Source organism: Panthera tigris, chromosome A3, assembly GCF_018350195.1.
Source record: "Panthera tigris isolate Pti1 chromosome A3, P.tigris_Pti1_mat1.1, whole genome shotgun sequence".
In the NCBI taxonomy this organism is placed as follows: Eukaryota; Metazoa; Chordata; class Mammalia; order Carnivora; family Felidae; genus Panthera; species Panthera tigris.
In genome coordinates, this window is record NC_056662.1 from 123,591,099 (window position 1) to 123,607,334 (window position 16,236).

General features: G+C 49.4%; 1 protein-coding gene across 1 annotated transcript; it reads right to left on the reverse strand.

Moving 5' to 3' along the window:
• Positions 1–10,585: 10,585 nt before the first annotated feature.
• On the reverse strand, positions 10,586–13,038 carry RHOB (ras homolog family member B). Its single transcript, XM_042982437.1, has one exon. The coding sequence runs from the start codon at positions 12,653–12,655 to the stop codon at positions 12,065–12,067; it is 591 nt and encodes a 196-aa protein (XP_042838371.1). The 5' UTR covers positions 12,656–13,038; the 3' UTR covers positions 10,586–12,064.
• Between the last annotated feature and the right edge of the window lie 3,198 nt (positions 13,039–16,236).

The following is a 16,236-nucleotide window of genomic DNA, read 5'->3' on the forward strand; positions in this document are numbered from 1 at the left end:
ACTTTGCCTCAGGTCATGATCTCGCAGTTTATGAGTTGGAGCCCCATGTCAGGCTCTGTGCTGACAGCTCAGAGCCTGGAACCTGCTAAGGATTCTGTGTCTCCCCGTCTCTCTCTGCCCCTCCCCCACTCACACTCTCCATCTCTGTCTCAAAAAAATGAGTAAACATTAAAAAAAAATTTTTTTAAGAAATACAGTGGATAAGTGTTGAGATAAGGGTAAGGTAAGGTGCTGGAGACCACACAGAAGGGCTATCCACTAGGTTGTGCGAGGTCAAGAGAAGGCCTCCCACTGGAAGTGATATTTACTCCAAGGCCTGCAGTAAATCCAACAGCGAGGGGCGCCTGGGTGGCGCAGTCGGTTAAGCGTCCGACTTCAGCCAGGTCACGATCTCGCGGTCTGTGAGTTCGAGCCCCGCGTCAGGCTCTGGGCTGATGGCTCGGAGCCTGGAGCCTGTTTCCGATTCTGTGTCTCCCTCTCTCTCTGCCCCTCCCCCGTTCATGCTCTGTCTCTCTCTGTCCCAAAAATAAAAATAAAAAACGTTGAAAAAAAAAAAATTAAAAAAAAAAAATACAACAGCGAGCTAAGCCCCAAAGGCCCAGAGAAGCAGCCACTACTCACAAGAAATGGGAAGACTCTTGCCTTTCAAATACCATGTTTATTCTCAGGAAGAAAATACTGGAGGATTCTAGTTGTGACAGCCCTGCCCCCTCTTCTGCTTAGTGAAATACCCAGATGTTGAAAGGAGAATTACCGCAGAGAGTTCCCAGGGATGGGGAGTTTATCTCAGGTGCTCTCCTGTCCACCCCACCCCCACCCCCGCTGCAACCTGCTCACACAGGCCTGACACACAGTAGGTGTGGAATGGAGCCGGCAGCCATTGGGTGATTTCCCAAGCATGGTCCTGATGCTTTCCAGCTAGACTTGCTGTGAACGGTTGGTGAGAGCTGGGTAAGGTGACAGACAAGGGGGGTTGGGGGGGGAGGTCACAAGAGCTTCATTTTAGGCAGCAAGTGAAAGAGGGTATGCCTTCACGTCTTCCTCCTCCCACCAGATCTGGGCCCCAAGCAGCACACCTAGGATGAGCTGGATCAAGATGGGCTTTATTTCTTAAAGGCACAATGATTGTGTATAAGGAAAGACAGGAGGTGTCCCAAAAAGAGAGAAGTCCCTGGCCATTCCTTAGGAAGAGCTCTCAGATGCCCTTGTCTCTGAGCCCTGAGCCCATCCTCCTGTGCTCACCCCAAACCTGCCTCGTCACCCTGTTCTTAGCCCTAGCACCCCAACCCAGCCGCACACAGGCATTGCAGGGCTGCTGATGATAGGGGAGCCATACTAATTACCAGGCCCAGAGGCCCAGATGGGAGCTAGATCAAATCCTAGTCATAGGTTTTAGAATGTCTGTCCGAGAGGGAGCCCAGAAAGCTTTTTCCTTAGGGCCTGGACCCCCTTCCTGGTGGCCCTGACCAGTTGAACCTCTAGTTCTCCAATTCCTGGACTACCAGGATCTGCTAGACTGGTCCACTCCCTCCAGGAGGCAAATTCAGATTTCCTTGAACTCAAATGATGTTTTACCCCTGGCCCATTGCCAAGGAGGGGCCTGACAAATCTTCGTGTGGTTTGAAGAGGATGATTCCAAAGCCCCCTCAGGAATCCATCCCAGATCCCTGCTTCCAGCCCAAACCCTGAAATAAGACTTTCTGCCTCCAAACAAGATAAGCCAAGTGACCATGCTTGACTTCATTTTCTACCACTGACCAACACAGCACAATCTCCCCAGACGTGGAGGCTGCCAGGCCACAAACCCCCAAGTGTGGCCCAGACTCCTCAGAATTTGGAATTGGGCACCGTAGAGTCGATTCAGGCATCCATTTCCAAGTCACTTGGAGAAAACCTGCCAAAGTGAGCCAGCCAAGTCTCCATACAGCGGCCAGCCCTCCCCAGGATACCACCCCAGATCCCACGAAGGTCAGGCATTACCAGGCTCAAGTTCAGGGTCGGCTTTCTGAAAAATCTGAAATGCGGGGAGTTTACCTCTGAATGAGAATTTCCATACCAAACCCTTGCCCTGTGCTCCTGCCCCAACAATACAATTTTTGTTCTTATTTAACAAGAAAGTAAAAACAAAACAAAACAAAAACTGGAGCCAACCTGGAACAAAGGCCTTTCCTCCAGTCAAATCCTGCAGTCTAATTAAGCTCAGTTCCCACCTTGTGCCAGGAGAACCAGTTTGCCCAGACTTAAAGCGATTACCAGCTCACTTGTGGTGCGTTTGGTACATTCCTGCAGAAACAGCTCTGGGCTCATGCTCTTAGAGGCACTGTGGGCAACTGATCAAATGTCCTCATTTCTTTGTTTTCCCTTTCCATGGTGGGGTCTGCTGGTTTTGCTGAGCTCATAAAAAAGGCAGGGACTTGCTTTCTCAGGTTACAAATGCAGCAGCTGAGTCCTGGGTCTTGCACACACAGTACTAATGGCTAGATCTTTCAAGCACATTTCTTGATCACTTAGGAGTCATCAGTGTTTTTCCTGGCACTTGTTCACCTGTAAAAGTTACCAACTCTCCTTCCATCTGTGGCCATGTCAGCGAGGTAAGCTAGGCAGGCTCTCCCTGGCTCTCTGCCCCAGCCACCCTGCTCCTCACTCTGTGTCGATGGGTCAACAAACTGGTACACTGCCCATCCATACCCTGCTGAGAGCACCATGCTCCAAGGGAGAAAGCCTGCTGGTCCCCAGACCCCCTTCCCCTCAGCGCTCAGGGGATTCAGCTCCTGCTACCACATCCTCTGGGACCCAACTGGTGGGTACTTCCTTCCTGAGTGGCAATTGATCCTATGCAATCCTGAGAATCCCCAATTTATCAAGGACCCTCTGAACTCAAGCTATTATTCAATAACTTAGTGGTTACCAAGCACCTATATGTACCAGACCCTACCCTAGACGCTGGGGTTGCAAAAATGAGTATGATGTGATAATTGAGGAGCTTACAGTTGAAAAAGTCCTTGACAAACAAAAGAGTTATTATACACTCATTTATCCAGCAAAATTTATTCCGCTTCTACTTTGTGCTTCAGGTGCTAAGATGAACACCCTAGAGGGAAGGTAACCAAGATTTGTTGAGGACTTAGGATGAGCTGGGCTCTGTGCCGAATGCTTGGGTTGATCTTATTTAATCTCCAAAATTATTTCCAGTCTACAAATAGAAAATCTGAGGCGATGGAGAGTAAAAGTATATTGGCCCAAAAATGCACGCAGAGTGTAGACAGAGCTGGGGCTTCTGCCTATAATCCTAGATTTTCCCACTAAACATACTCCCTGTCCTGCTGGAGGAGATAACAACAGAGTGGGAAAGAGGGGGGCTCCCCTCCTGCCCATCTTTGTTGAGGTCCTGGGCCAGCTCCATGAGCTTCAATCTCTTCCAACACCCAGCCGAGGAAAAGAGGGTTACACATGCCCATGTGGGTCCGTGGCCCTGGCTGAAGCCATTTCCAGGGCCTCCTCTGCATCCCACTTTACAATGGCACTGAGCCTTCTGAATTTCCTGGGCTAACTGGTGAGGCTGCTTTCTAGTTTGTCCCCATGTTAGGGAAGGAGGCTGGATCACCTCAGCCTGTTGGACAACTCGTGGCTTTCTAAACCCAATTAGTGCCCCTTTCCCCTTTGAGTTGTTCATGCCTTCCTTGCAGTTCATCTTTGTTTTTTCTTTCCAGTTTGGCAGGTAACCAACTATACCGTCTATGATTTCTACCATTACCCAGGAAGTAAAAACTTTGAACAGTTCTGCCCTGGCACAGCTAAACACACCTTCTGAAAATCCAGGCTGGCTAATTTATGTCGGTGTTATCTTGTGTGTGTGGTCAGGATCTCCATTTGTCCCACAATTCTAGACTTCCTTAGAAGAAATTTGTAGCCAGAGATTGCTCAGGCTTGAGAAGGGGGGATGGGTAGACGGAGACTCTCATTTACAGAGTCAGCTTGGTTATGTGACCAGATATCACACTTTCCCTTATTTGGCCATTGCTGAAGAATGTGTATGTTACAAGTGACTTTTTGTTAGCACTCCTATAAATAATACTTTTTATTCTGTCAGAGTCCCATTTATAATCTTTCTACCATTAAATAGCAAATGCATTCCTACATTCCTTTTAGGTGTCTCCAGAAGGTTTCAATTGTTTATCCAAAGGTCAAACAAGTTCTGGAATGAAATGAAATCAATCATTAACAAAGTGATGAGAAACTTGCTCCTAGTAACATTTGTTTCTTCCCCTCTCAGGATTCAAGAGAAAAGGAAAATAGCTCCAAATGACAGCCAGGGGACAGAGGTCAGAGAGTCATAAAAGCCCAAGGCCTGGTTCCATAGCCCTTAGAATTGTACTTTCAGATCACGATTTCTAAAATAGAAAACATGGACCAGTCATGCCAAGCTCCCAACCCAGAGTCCAAAACCACCCAGCTTCCTCAGCCCAAAGTGATGGTAATTGTGCCCACCCCGCCACTCTGGTGGCCCTGGGGAGGGTGGCCTAGAGCCCTGGAAATGTGCTTCTCTACTGCTTGCTCATCCCAGGATCACTGGGAGTATTTCCCCAGGGAGCTTGTTGGGCCAGGCACCTTCTCTCAGTTGGTTTTGTCAGGCCCAAAGCCCTGCCGTCTAGGAACACTCTCTTAACTGCCCTTGACTCAGCCCCCAAGATGAAAATATTTGGTTACTCGTCACTACTGCGTTACATGTATCTCATGTCAAAACGGAGCAATTTCCCTGCTTTTTTCTTTCCCAGCACCTAAGGACTGCTGGACCCTCCATGTAGCCCAGCCATTCTTTAACAATGCTTCCCCTTATTCTCCACAGCAGATGTTGCAAACCTCTGCCACTTCTTTGGGTCTCTTAGAAGTGCGTGCTCCCAAAATCTCTGTCTCTTCTTTAATTAATTAATTCATTCTGCAGCTTATTGAGGTTCTAGTATGTGCCAAGCACCATATTGGGTATTAGAGACTCAGCAGTGATGGAGCAGGCATGGCCTCTAGGCTCATCGTGGAGCTTCTGATCTAGTTTACAGTCTCCTCTCCCTCTACGTACTCTTCCCAGTGCATCTTATCCCTTCTCCAACACTTCTGCTGCCACCTACTCTCTGATGACTCCCTCTTTGCTCAGCTGACCCATAAACCCATCCAACTATGTGCCACCAGTGCCACATAGGCATCCTGACTTGTGGCTAGCAGTGAGGAAACTGATCCATGTAGAGAAGGACAGATGACCATCACAACCACGAATCTTATCCCAGAATATTTTTATCCCAAGGATACCTGTTCTGATTCCGGATGAAACCACCATGATGGAAGCCCCTCAGAAGTGTTGCTTCTCAACCCTCCCTCTCTCTCTGCCCCTTCTCCAGTCATGCTCATTCTCTCAAAAATAAATAAACTTAAAAAAAAAAGTGGGGTGCCTGGATGGCTCAGTCGGTTAAGCATCTAACTCTTGATTTCAGCTCAGGTCATGATCTCATGTTCATGAGTTTGAGCGCCACATTGGGCTCCATCCAGGCTGACAGGGCAGAGCCTGCTTGGGATTTTCTCTCTCTGCTCCTCTCCCACTCATGCTCATGCTCTCTTTCTCTCTCTTTCTCAAAAATAAATAAGTGAACTTATTGCCCAGGCATGGATGATATTCTTCCCTTAAATCTCCACAGCAGAGCTAAATAAAGCCAGGCTGGAACATTTAGCAAGATTTTACTGAAGGTTCCAAAAGAACAGAAAGGAATTTATTATTTACCGGACATAACTTGCAACTGGCCATTGAGTATGGTTACTCCTGAAGCCCACAGAACATGAATGGCCCTCATAGGGTCTCTGTCTACCCTGGCCACTCACCTAGAGCAAACGTCTCCTCCCCTCACCCAGCAAGATCTTAAAATCACCTACAGCAGGTCCTCAGGGAGATGAAGGAGCCCCCTTCCCCTGTTGCCTAACTTTCTAAGACCTATCCCAGCACTTGCTTCTTCCAAGGAGGGTGATCTGATGAATGTCTCCTCCCTTCAAGGGAGATTTTTCTCATCCATAAAAGCTGCGACCTTCGCCATGACCTGAGCAGCACACACTGGTCCAACTCTACAGAAAGTACAAGACTGTAGTGTGAGAAGGAAGGTGAGGAGAATGAGCACAGTGGTACCCCATACTCACTATATATAAAACCATACTCAACATGTCCTTCCAGAGCCCTGCCTCCAAATCTGCCTGTCCTCTGTTTACTCTTGCCTTAAATAATGGCATCAGCATCCTCAGCATCACCCACATCAGAATCCTAGGGGTCAGCATGGTGTCTCCCACTCAGATTCCCATACCTTCTACCTCCTGAATGCCTTTCCAATCTGCCTTCTCCTCCCCATGTCAGAGCCTTGGTTCAGGCCTTCTCATCTCTACCTAGACCAGGAAAAAGTCTTCCTGACCGCCCTTCTTGCCTCTGGCTTTCCCTGTTCCAATCCATCCTCCACACTGCAGTCAGGGTTATTTTTCTCAAATCATCCTCCCACCATGTATGTAAGGTCATTGTCCTGGAGCCAGACTGCCTGGGTTCAAATCTGTATGTGTTCTGTGACCATGAGCAAGTTGTCTAACCTCGTACAGCTCAGTTATCCCACCAGGAAGTGAGGATAACACTATTTACCTGAGAGTTGTCATAGAGATTATGGTGTACTGCTTCTAAATGGTCCCCCATGGTCCCACCTTCTGGTATGCTTGTCCTTAAGTAATATACTCCAACTGAGTACATGCTGGACTCAGTTACTTGTTTCTAATAAATAGAATATAGCAAAAGTAATGGGATGTCACTTCCAAGATTAGGTTGGTCTTGCCTACACTCTCCCTCTCCCCGGATCTTCTCTCTCACTTGCACTGATGAAGCAAGCTTCCATGTTGTGAATGCCCTATGGAGAGGCCTACTGGTGAGGAGTTGAATATGTGGCCTCAGCCAGTGAGAACTGAATCCTGCCAGCAACCAAGTGAGTGGGCCAGATTCTCCAGGGGAGCCTTGAGAAGAATCCAGCCCCAGCCAATACCTTAGTTAGAGTTTTAGCAGAGACCCTGAGCCAGAGGACCCAGCTAAGCTGTATCTGGATTCCTGACTCACAAAAACTGTGAGATAATAAATGCTATTCTTAGCCACTAAGTTTTGAGATAATCTGTTATGCAACAACAGATAACTAATACAGAGACTAAATAAAATGATACAGATGAAGGGCTTAGAATAGGGCCCGATGCTGAGCCAATAAATATTGGCTGTCATCAGCATCATTATTATTACATCTTTCAGACACACTAACTAGACGGAAAGCCCTATGAGGGGACAGAAGATAATTGCCCATTTGTCTACTGGGTCCCAAGCTCCTGGCATGATGCTAGGCACAGAGTCTCTTCCTCATACAGGAAATACTTATGGTTAAAAGAATGGGCAGGAAGGAATGAACTGGGTCTTCCAGACTCTTAAGGGGCCTGCTGAGAGTTGGGGCCGGGAGGGACAGCCTGACTGCTCAGGTTCTCCCTCCAGCCAGAAGATGGGCCAAGTAAAGTGGTAAGGGACTGTCCTCCAGTGGGCCAGAGTACAAGGTCCCTTTGTGGTATTCCAGCCTCCTTGAGCCCAGGCTGTGTGTTTCCCAGGAGCACAGTGACCACAAAGCCAGTCCCTGTATCTGCCCCGCCTCCCTGGAAGGCACAGAGAAAACAATGAAACCGTCATCATCACCAACCTTCTCTACTGGCCTGTGTGTGGACAGGGAAGGCAGGGGAGAGGCTGTGTTTGACTTGGCTGGGTAACATCATTTTTCTTGACTGAAGAAATATATGCCAGAGGGCCTAAAAGTGGAAGGTGGTTCCCACCCAAGAGAGCTTTATTCCCCAGAGGCCAGGCCCCACAGTAATACAAAGAAGCTGTATCTCCCACCTACACATCACTCCATCCTGCTTTAAGACTCAGTTCAAATGTCCCCTCCTCCAAGAAGCCCTCCCCAACTTCCCAGGCTCCTGTTGTGCCCTGGGCCTAATGCCTCCATTTGAGCACACTGTGTTCAGTGCCTTAGCGAATGTATTCCTGGAACTGCCCGGCCCACCAGGGCAAAGACTTTGCCCTATTTGCTTTTGTATCTCTCTCTCATCTCAGCAGAGCTGACAAAGTAGGTGCCAGTGCTGGACGAATTACAGAGAGCTGCTGCATTCTGAATTCACAAGGGACAGAAATAAATCTCTAGAAGGGCGTGAAAGCCCCCTTCGCCCAAGAATGTAGAGAAGATACGGGTTATGTGTGGTTCATCTCAGAAGGGAAGGTCTCAGAAAGTGCTGGTCTCTCTGGGGTAAGGAAGCTGGGACTGCAAGGGGTGGGGGTGTGACCCCCTAAGTCCGAGGAATTCCATCTACTCTACTACCAGATGACCCCCTCCTCTGTGCATTGACAAGGACTCTCCCTCATTTTGAGTCAGTGGTTCTCAAACTGAGGGCCCCAGACCCACGGCATCAGCATCACTTAGGACCTTGCTAGAAATTCAAATTTGGGGTCCCCACCTCAGGCCCGCTGGATCAGAAAGTCGGGGGGCTAGGCCTAGCCATCTGTGTTTTAACCAGCCCTCCATGCGATTCTGATGCATGGTTAGGTTTGAAAACCACCATTCTAAGTACACTGAAAAAGAAGTACACACATGTGAAAAAGAACTTAGAAATACAATCCAGATTGGTTTAAAATTAAGATTAAACGAGAACCCAAGCCAGTGCCCCTTGCTATGAAATGCCCGGGATCAATGAAACACCCCACTATTCTCTACGAAACAGCTCAACAGGCAATTAAATGAACTCAGCACATTTATTTTAAATGTGCAAAATGAATTTTCATATCCTAAGAGTAACACCAGATGTTTTACCTCTTTTTCCTAATTGATTTTCCAGCCTACAGCAATTCATCTTTATATTTTCCAGTTGGATCCTAATGCAGCAAGAAGAGTGTGTTCCGGCAGGATTATTAAATGCCATGCATTTTAAAACAAGCATAACTCAGGCTGCCATGCGTCATCTGGGTGGTTGTCTTCCCAAAATAAAAAATAATAATAATAAAAAAATTAAAAAACCAGACAGCTTTTAGCTACCAGGCAGATTTGAGCAGGCAGGAAATTCAGAAAAGGCCCTTTCAGAGGGCTGGGTGGGTCTCCGGGCTCTTGGCTGGTTACAAAGCTGAGTCCTGGGCATTGAGCCCAAGCCTGAGCTCTTCTCCAGAGTCCTGCACTCCCTGGTACAGAAGGATTTGCTAGCTGTAAAACCTGCAAATCAACACTTTGTTTTTCAATGGGAAGTTTTGTCTTTAAGCAAGGAAGAAACAGTAGGCTCTGGGGATGGAGGTGAGTGGGGCTGGGGGGCCAAGGAAAGGGGGGAGGCAGTGGCTCATAGAAGAAGCCAGCCTGGGTGGACCATCTCCCACTCTGCACTTGGAGAAGCCCAGACAATTCCCCTCTGTTGGCCTATGGGCCTGGCTGTGCAGGAGGCCCTGTTCTGGACACGTTTAAGTGGGTGAAAGATCACCAGCAACCAGGTTTGCCTCACACAACAAAAGACCCTGGGTGTCTGGAAAGACAGGGAACAGAAGCCTCAAGCTTTCAAGCAAATGACTTCAAAAGGGAACTCCTCGGTCTCAGCCCTGGGTGTGCAGGGAGATAGGGAGAGCAGCTAAGGGCTGGAAAGTCAGAAAGTGCAGATTCCCAAAACAAAAACCGCACATCTTAGGTAGCTGGGAGAGGTGAACATTATCAGCCACATTCCCTAGAAACTGCTGAGAGCTGGCAGATTTGAGCCATCATGCCTGGAGCAGGATTTTGGTGTGGTCTCCAAGTATCACTCTGCCCTGCCTAGCTGCTTCTGAGACCCCCTGCAGTTGGCTAAGTGTCTGAATTTGGAGGTCATCCTGATTAAATCTCACAATGTGGCTGCCCCAGCTTTAAATCACAGCCGCCCCAAACATCCAGTGTTCTGTCCGTGATGTGGCCATTCTCTGAACTTAGAATACAGCATTCTAGGTTCTGTATAGACACACACCGAGACAAAAGTTTGATGAAAGAAGAATCAGGTCCTGATTTGGGCTCTCCCCTTCCACCTAGGAGCTTCAGCTAGAAAGGTAACAACCTACAGGTAACAACCTGCAATCTAGGGTACTGTGGAACCCCTTGAGGATGTGAAGGGAACCCGGTAACCAGCCTCCTAGCTAGAGACCTCGGCCCCACATCTGTGACAAACACAAAAAGGTTACCTAATTTAACATGCACGAATGACCTTTCAAGTTTCAAGGAGTAAGAACCCACGGACTTAGACACGGTGTTATAGGCAGACAGTATGCATTAGGTCAGAGACTTTGGCACTGGGTGCTTGGGTCCCCCACTCATCTTCCTCTGGGATGGGGACAGGAGCAACTGGTCTCCCGTGCCACCCAACCCCCCACACATCCCCAAAGGATTTCGGCCTCATTTACTCCAAACACCATGAGGGAAAGAGTGGCGGCAAGAAGGATCTTGCCCAGAAGTCTCTCCTTGCCCCCACACGCTATTAAATCACAGGAGCCATTTTATAAATGTCATCATCATAGTCTTTTTAATATTTTACATAAAAAAACTGTATACACAGCTTATAGAACTTTTATGTAAACATCATAAGCTCACCACTTTGTCATTTGTCAGTTTATTTAAAAAATAAAAAAACAAGACAACAATTTAGTAGAAGTACCACTGGGTGGGGAAGGGAGGGGGAGAAAGGAGAGACTAGGGGTAGGGGTAGGTTCATTCTCTGTACAGAGATGCAGAGAAAATTTCACATAGCTTTAAAGACTGCCTTGTGAAGGAAAAAAAAGGGGGGGGGGGGTTAAATAGGTCCCAATACTTGTTACTGCCCTTTTATCAAAATAGTGCGCATACCTGCACAAATAAAATCGCAAAACAGTGTTGCCACTTTTTTTTTCAAGAAAACTAAAACAATAATTAGTGGTTTCTTTTTCCTCTTGTTTAAAAGTCATCATCATCTTTAAAAAAAAAAAACATCAGAAGTAAATGAGGTTACAGCGTACAAGGGTGGTCAGAATGCTACTGTCTTATGCAAATGACAAGTGCATTAAGTGTCAAACAATAAAACAATTGTGCAAAGAATTCTTTCCAAAAAAAACCCAGCAAGTTTTAGCTTTTAAATAAATCAAATAACATCAGTTTCTTGGAATGAACAATTTCCACTTGTATGACAGGCACAAAGTTCGCTTATGGCAAAAAAAACGACCCAAAGCCCTCTCTCCCTCCTCCAGCCCAGGGCTAGTGAGGGGTTCGCCTGGGGCTGGCCCGCAGGAGACGTGAGTCTGGAAGCTGTGTCCTCTCAGCCCCAAGGCTGTTGCAAAAGTCTTCCCCAGGGGTTGGAAAGATTGCCAAGTCCTGTTCATGCTTGGATGGGCGCCCGACCCAAGGTGGGCCGGAGCTGTTCTGGCGCCCTGTCACTCCACCCACCACCACCATTAAATAACACCATCCTACCTTCGAAAATAAAATTATATCTATATTTATATAACACCCCATCCTCCCCAGCCCTCCCCTCCCGCAGTTCCCGCGGTCTATGTTACAGACAAGGGACAGCAGGCGCTCGCTGGTTCCGGGCGCACATCTGATGGGGCGCGGCTGCACCCCGGCGCCAAGCTCTTCTCCCGGGATCAGAGGCGGGGGTGGGTGAAAGTGGGGCGGGGGAATCGAACAAACACACAGCCACACACTCCGAAGAGGCTCGGCTCTTCAGAAAGGGGTGCTCAGGGGACCCTTGGCACTCAGCGGGGCGCCCGGGCCTGTGCAACACAGCCCGACGCACACAGACACTGGAAAGGGGGCGCCCGGTGCCTCCCACGGCGATTCCAGAGCCGCCGGGTCACAGCTGCCGGGCCGAAAGGCAGACGTCAGGCAGTCCGGTGGGGTCCTTGGGGGGCGCAGGTCTCCCCTTCTTCGGGCTCGGTGTGGAGGGGGAGGGTCGAGCCCGAGAGGGGGAGCCGCGCCGGCAGGGGCAGGCAGGGCGGGCGCGGCCCTCATAGCACCTTGCAGCAGTTGATGCAGCCGTTCTGGGAGCCGTAGCGCTTCTGCAGCGCGGCGCGCGTGGCGGTCTCGAAGACCTCGCGCACGCCCTCCTTGGTCTTGGCGGAGCACTCGAGGTAGTCGTAGGCTTGGATGCGCACGGCCATGGCGCGGCCGTCATCCGTGCGCACGGGTTCCTGCTTCATGCGGGCCAGCTCCGTGCGGACGTGCTCATCGCTGCGCAGGTCTTTCTTGTTGGCCACCAGGATGATGGGCACGTTGGGGCAGAAGTGCTTCACCTCGGGCACCCACTTCTCGGGGATGTTCTCTAGCGAATCGGGGCTGTCCACTGAGAAGCACATGAGGATCACATCGGTGTCTGGGTAGGAGAGCGGCCGCAGGCGGTCGTAGTCCTCCTGGCCCGCCGTGTCCCACAGCGCCAGCTCCACCTGCTTGCCGTCCACCTCGATATCGGCCACATAGTTCTCGAAGACGGTGGGCACGTACACCTCGGGGAACTCGTCCTTACTGAACACGATCAGCAGGCACGTCTTGCCGCACGCGCCGTCGCCCACCACCACCAGCTTCTTGCGGATGGCCGCCATGAGCGGGCCGGGCCCGGGCAGCAGGAGGGGGCCCGCGAACGCCTCGCTGCCGTCCCGCTCGCCGCTCACTGCTCACCTCGGGCTGCGCGCTGGGGGCGAGGGTCGCTAGCTGCACCCGGGCCCCGCGGTGGCGCGTTCTCTCCGTGCGCTCAGGCTGCCGTGGCGGGGGCGCGGGGGCATAGGGCGCGCCGTGGGTCTCCGCGCTGCTCCGGGGCGGTGGCCGCTCTTCTCGCCCTGGGCCCGGGGTCGGTGCCTTTGTGCGCAAACGGTGGCTCGAGCAGCGGAGCCAGCCGGGTCCCTTCCCCAGTTTCTATAGGTGTCGCCCGGGATACAAGAGAGCACTGACTACAGGCAGACTGCGGTGGCAGATGCGGGCTGCGGCCCTAGCGCCCGCTATTTAAAGAGTTCGGCCACTTTCTTAATATAGCCGCCCAATGGGAAGCGAGCCGACTGAGCTCATCGCTGCGGAGCTTGGCTCTGATTGGCCACCCCCCGCAGCCCAGGGGCGGGGCCGGCCGAGCTTGATTGACGGCCCAGGCCGCGGGGCTGGGAGAGGCGGCGACTGGGGAGTCTGCGCCTCCGCTGTCGCTGCGGGGCTCTGGCCGCACCGGGGTTCCCCCCTCCTCTTTCCCGCGTCCTGTTCGCAGCCAGCCCGGGCCCGGAGCTGGCGGCCGGGAGCCTGCGGGGCCTGGGCGAGCGGATCCGAGAGAGGCTGCACTTTGTGGGGCGTTGGCTCAAAATTGTCCCGCTTCCTTGCAAACTCCCAGCGGTGGCCGGCCCTGTGGGGGAGGGAGCGGCTCCTTTAAGCGGTTTTGTTTTTAAATAAACACACGCGCGCTCACACACACACACGTTTGTTTCCGAGCAAGGTTTTTTTCTTTTCCCTTAGAAGCGGCCCTTTCCCTAACCTACTCCGCCACTCCCAACTCCCCCCACCCTGGTACTCTTCCCTGGGACAGCCCTAGGTTTGGACCCAGAGACCAAAAGCTGACTGTGAGCTGGGTGGTCCTGGGCCTAGCTTCTAGCTCTTCAAGTCCTATCGCCTACCCTTTTCCTGCCCCACCCCCTACACACACACCCCCATCTCTAGGTGAGGATTAGGGAAGGAGAGACCCGTGAAAAAGGAAGATTGAGGCTGGGTGCAGGACTTTATGTCCACTTGGAGGAAGTTACCAGGCAGCAAAAGGCAGCCTCAGCCAGGGGTTGCATGATGAATTAGGGTCCTGGTAGTAAGGCTGAGAACTGTCAGAAGTAAACAGTACAATAAAATCCAACAACCTCCCACCCCATTAGGCAAGAAGAGGATGAGGCCTGAGACAGGGGACAGAGAGGGGCAGACAGGGGACAGAGAGGAGCGGGCAGAGGACTTGCAGGTGAGGACCCAGCAAGTTAGTCTCTGGTAGGGTGCTAGGTCTCCTCCTACACACCAGGACTTGATTCATCTATCCCGAACTCTGATCTAAAAGGACCTAAGGCAAAGAATTTCACAGGACAGAAGAGGGAGGGGTGGGGACAGAGGGAGGGCTTCCTCGAAGGAGGCAAAGCCTTAAAAAAGGAGAGAGGTAGGAAGGAGGAAGACATACTCTAAGAACAGGGAATAGCTTAGTGTGACTGCACTTGATGGAGAGAGAGAGTTGAAACTCAGGTGGAGGCTAATCATGGAGGGCTAAAGTACCAACTGAACAGATTGGGGCATATCCATTTTAGAGGCAGTGGGATGCTTATTGGTTTTTCAGCAAAGGAGAGACCCACACATCAGGACGAAGTTACGGCCTCAGGTTTCTGCCTCCCTGTCTAAGACTGGAAGCTGGTAGAGAGCCAAAATTCCATCTTCTCTCAGCATCTTGAAGATCTACCACAATGCCTGGCCCTATGCAAGAATCACTAAATGACTGTTGAGAATTCACCCAAATGCTCAGAACTTTCTGGGGGTCTCCTACCTCAGACTCCAGACTCCCCCTTAACAACCATCCAACCGAACCCATGCAGCCAGCTGTCACCAAGCTGTGGTATTTTCTCCTATGATTCATATTTTGAGGTCTGGGTCTCTACATGAACACCACAGATATAACAAGTCAAATAAGACAGTAGTGCCCTAACCCCTAGAGCCTGTCCCATAGGGAACATATTCAAATGCCCCAAAGGGCTTTCCTCATACTGGATAAGCTCCACTGTTCTTGTTTTCCAGATTTAAGGGACTAAATTGCCAACAAGTAATTTTTGCTCAGTAGGATCCCACGGGAGAAAAGAAGGGGTTTTTTGATCATTGGTTTAGGGCTCCCATCTGCAAATTTTTCTTCTTCCTTTCTTTCTTTTGCCTATTAAAAAAATCTTATTTTTTCTTCTTTTAGTCAAAACCGTTTATAGCTGTATTGTTTACATGGCTTTTCTTTGTCTTAATATAGCTTGGGAACCTTGGCTATGCTCTTAAGCTTCAAATATTAAGAAAATATCAAACAATTAAAGCTTTGTGCCATGTATTTTTTAAAAAACTGAAATACAAAGAATCAGGAAGAAGGATTCAATTCACTCATTTCCTGATTCTCAGACATAATATATGAGTGTTCCAAGCCTGACTTTCAATATCGCAATAATTTCTAAAAATACTCAGTTGGTAAATATGCCAAAGTAAACAAATAGAAAAATCCGCGCTCTGCAGCTACTTCTCTTCGTGGTATTCATTTTTACGTCCCGGAGACGTCGACAAATTCTGTGGAGACTGACTATTTCAAAGACTCCACCACTCACAAGATAAACTTTTCCAAACTAGGTGATGTGTCAAACAGACTCCTCCCTGCCTCCCTTCTCCCTTCACCGGACACTCCCATTGCCGGCAAGAGTGAGGATTCCTCCAGAAGAAGAATTCATTTTAAAAATTAGTTTTATTAACATATAGATCCACTGTATGGTAGATACCACACCAGTGAGAGGGGGAAATTATCCCTCAGACAAAGGGAGATGTTAATCTTTGTCCAATCTTCAGTTTAATTTGTTTGGTTTTCTTTTTTGTCCAGCATTTCCTACAGATCCTTTAAATCACCCCCCAACTGCTCTCAGACAAGACCAGAGACTGGAATGTTCATTAGATTTTAGTGCCACCTTGTGGCAATCTTAATGGTTTTTTTTTTTCCCCCCCTTAAAGAACCTTACATGTGTATATAGTACTATATATGTGTATATCTATGGTATGTGTTTTACAAGTAGATTCTTTAGGAATTCATCACAGATATATTTATACACACATATTAACTATTGTCATATACACTTAAGAAATTAATTCCTTCCATGGGGTGCCTGGGTCAGTTAAACATCGAATTTTTGATTTTGGTTCAGGTCATGACCCCAGGGTCCTGGGATTGCATCCTGTGGCTGGCTCTGTGCTGAGCATGAAGCCCGCTTAAGATTGTCTCTCTCTCCCTCTGCCCCTCTCCCCCGCTCACACGTGCTCTCTCTCTCTCTCTCTAAAACAAGCAAACAATAAATTTTTAATGTAAAAAAAGAAATTAATTCCTTCCTAAATAAACTTTTTTTTTTCTTTTTTTTTTTAGAGAGTAAGACAGCGTACATGTGTGAGCAGGGGA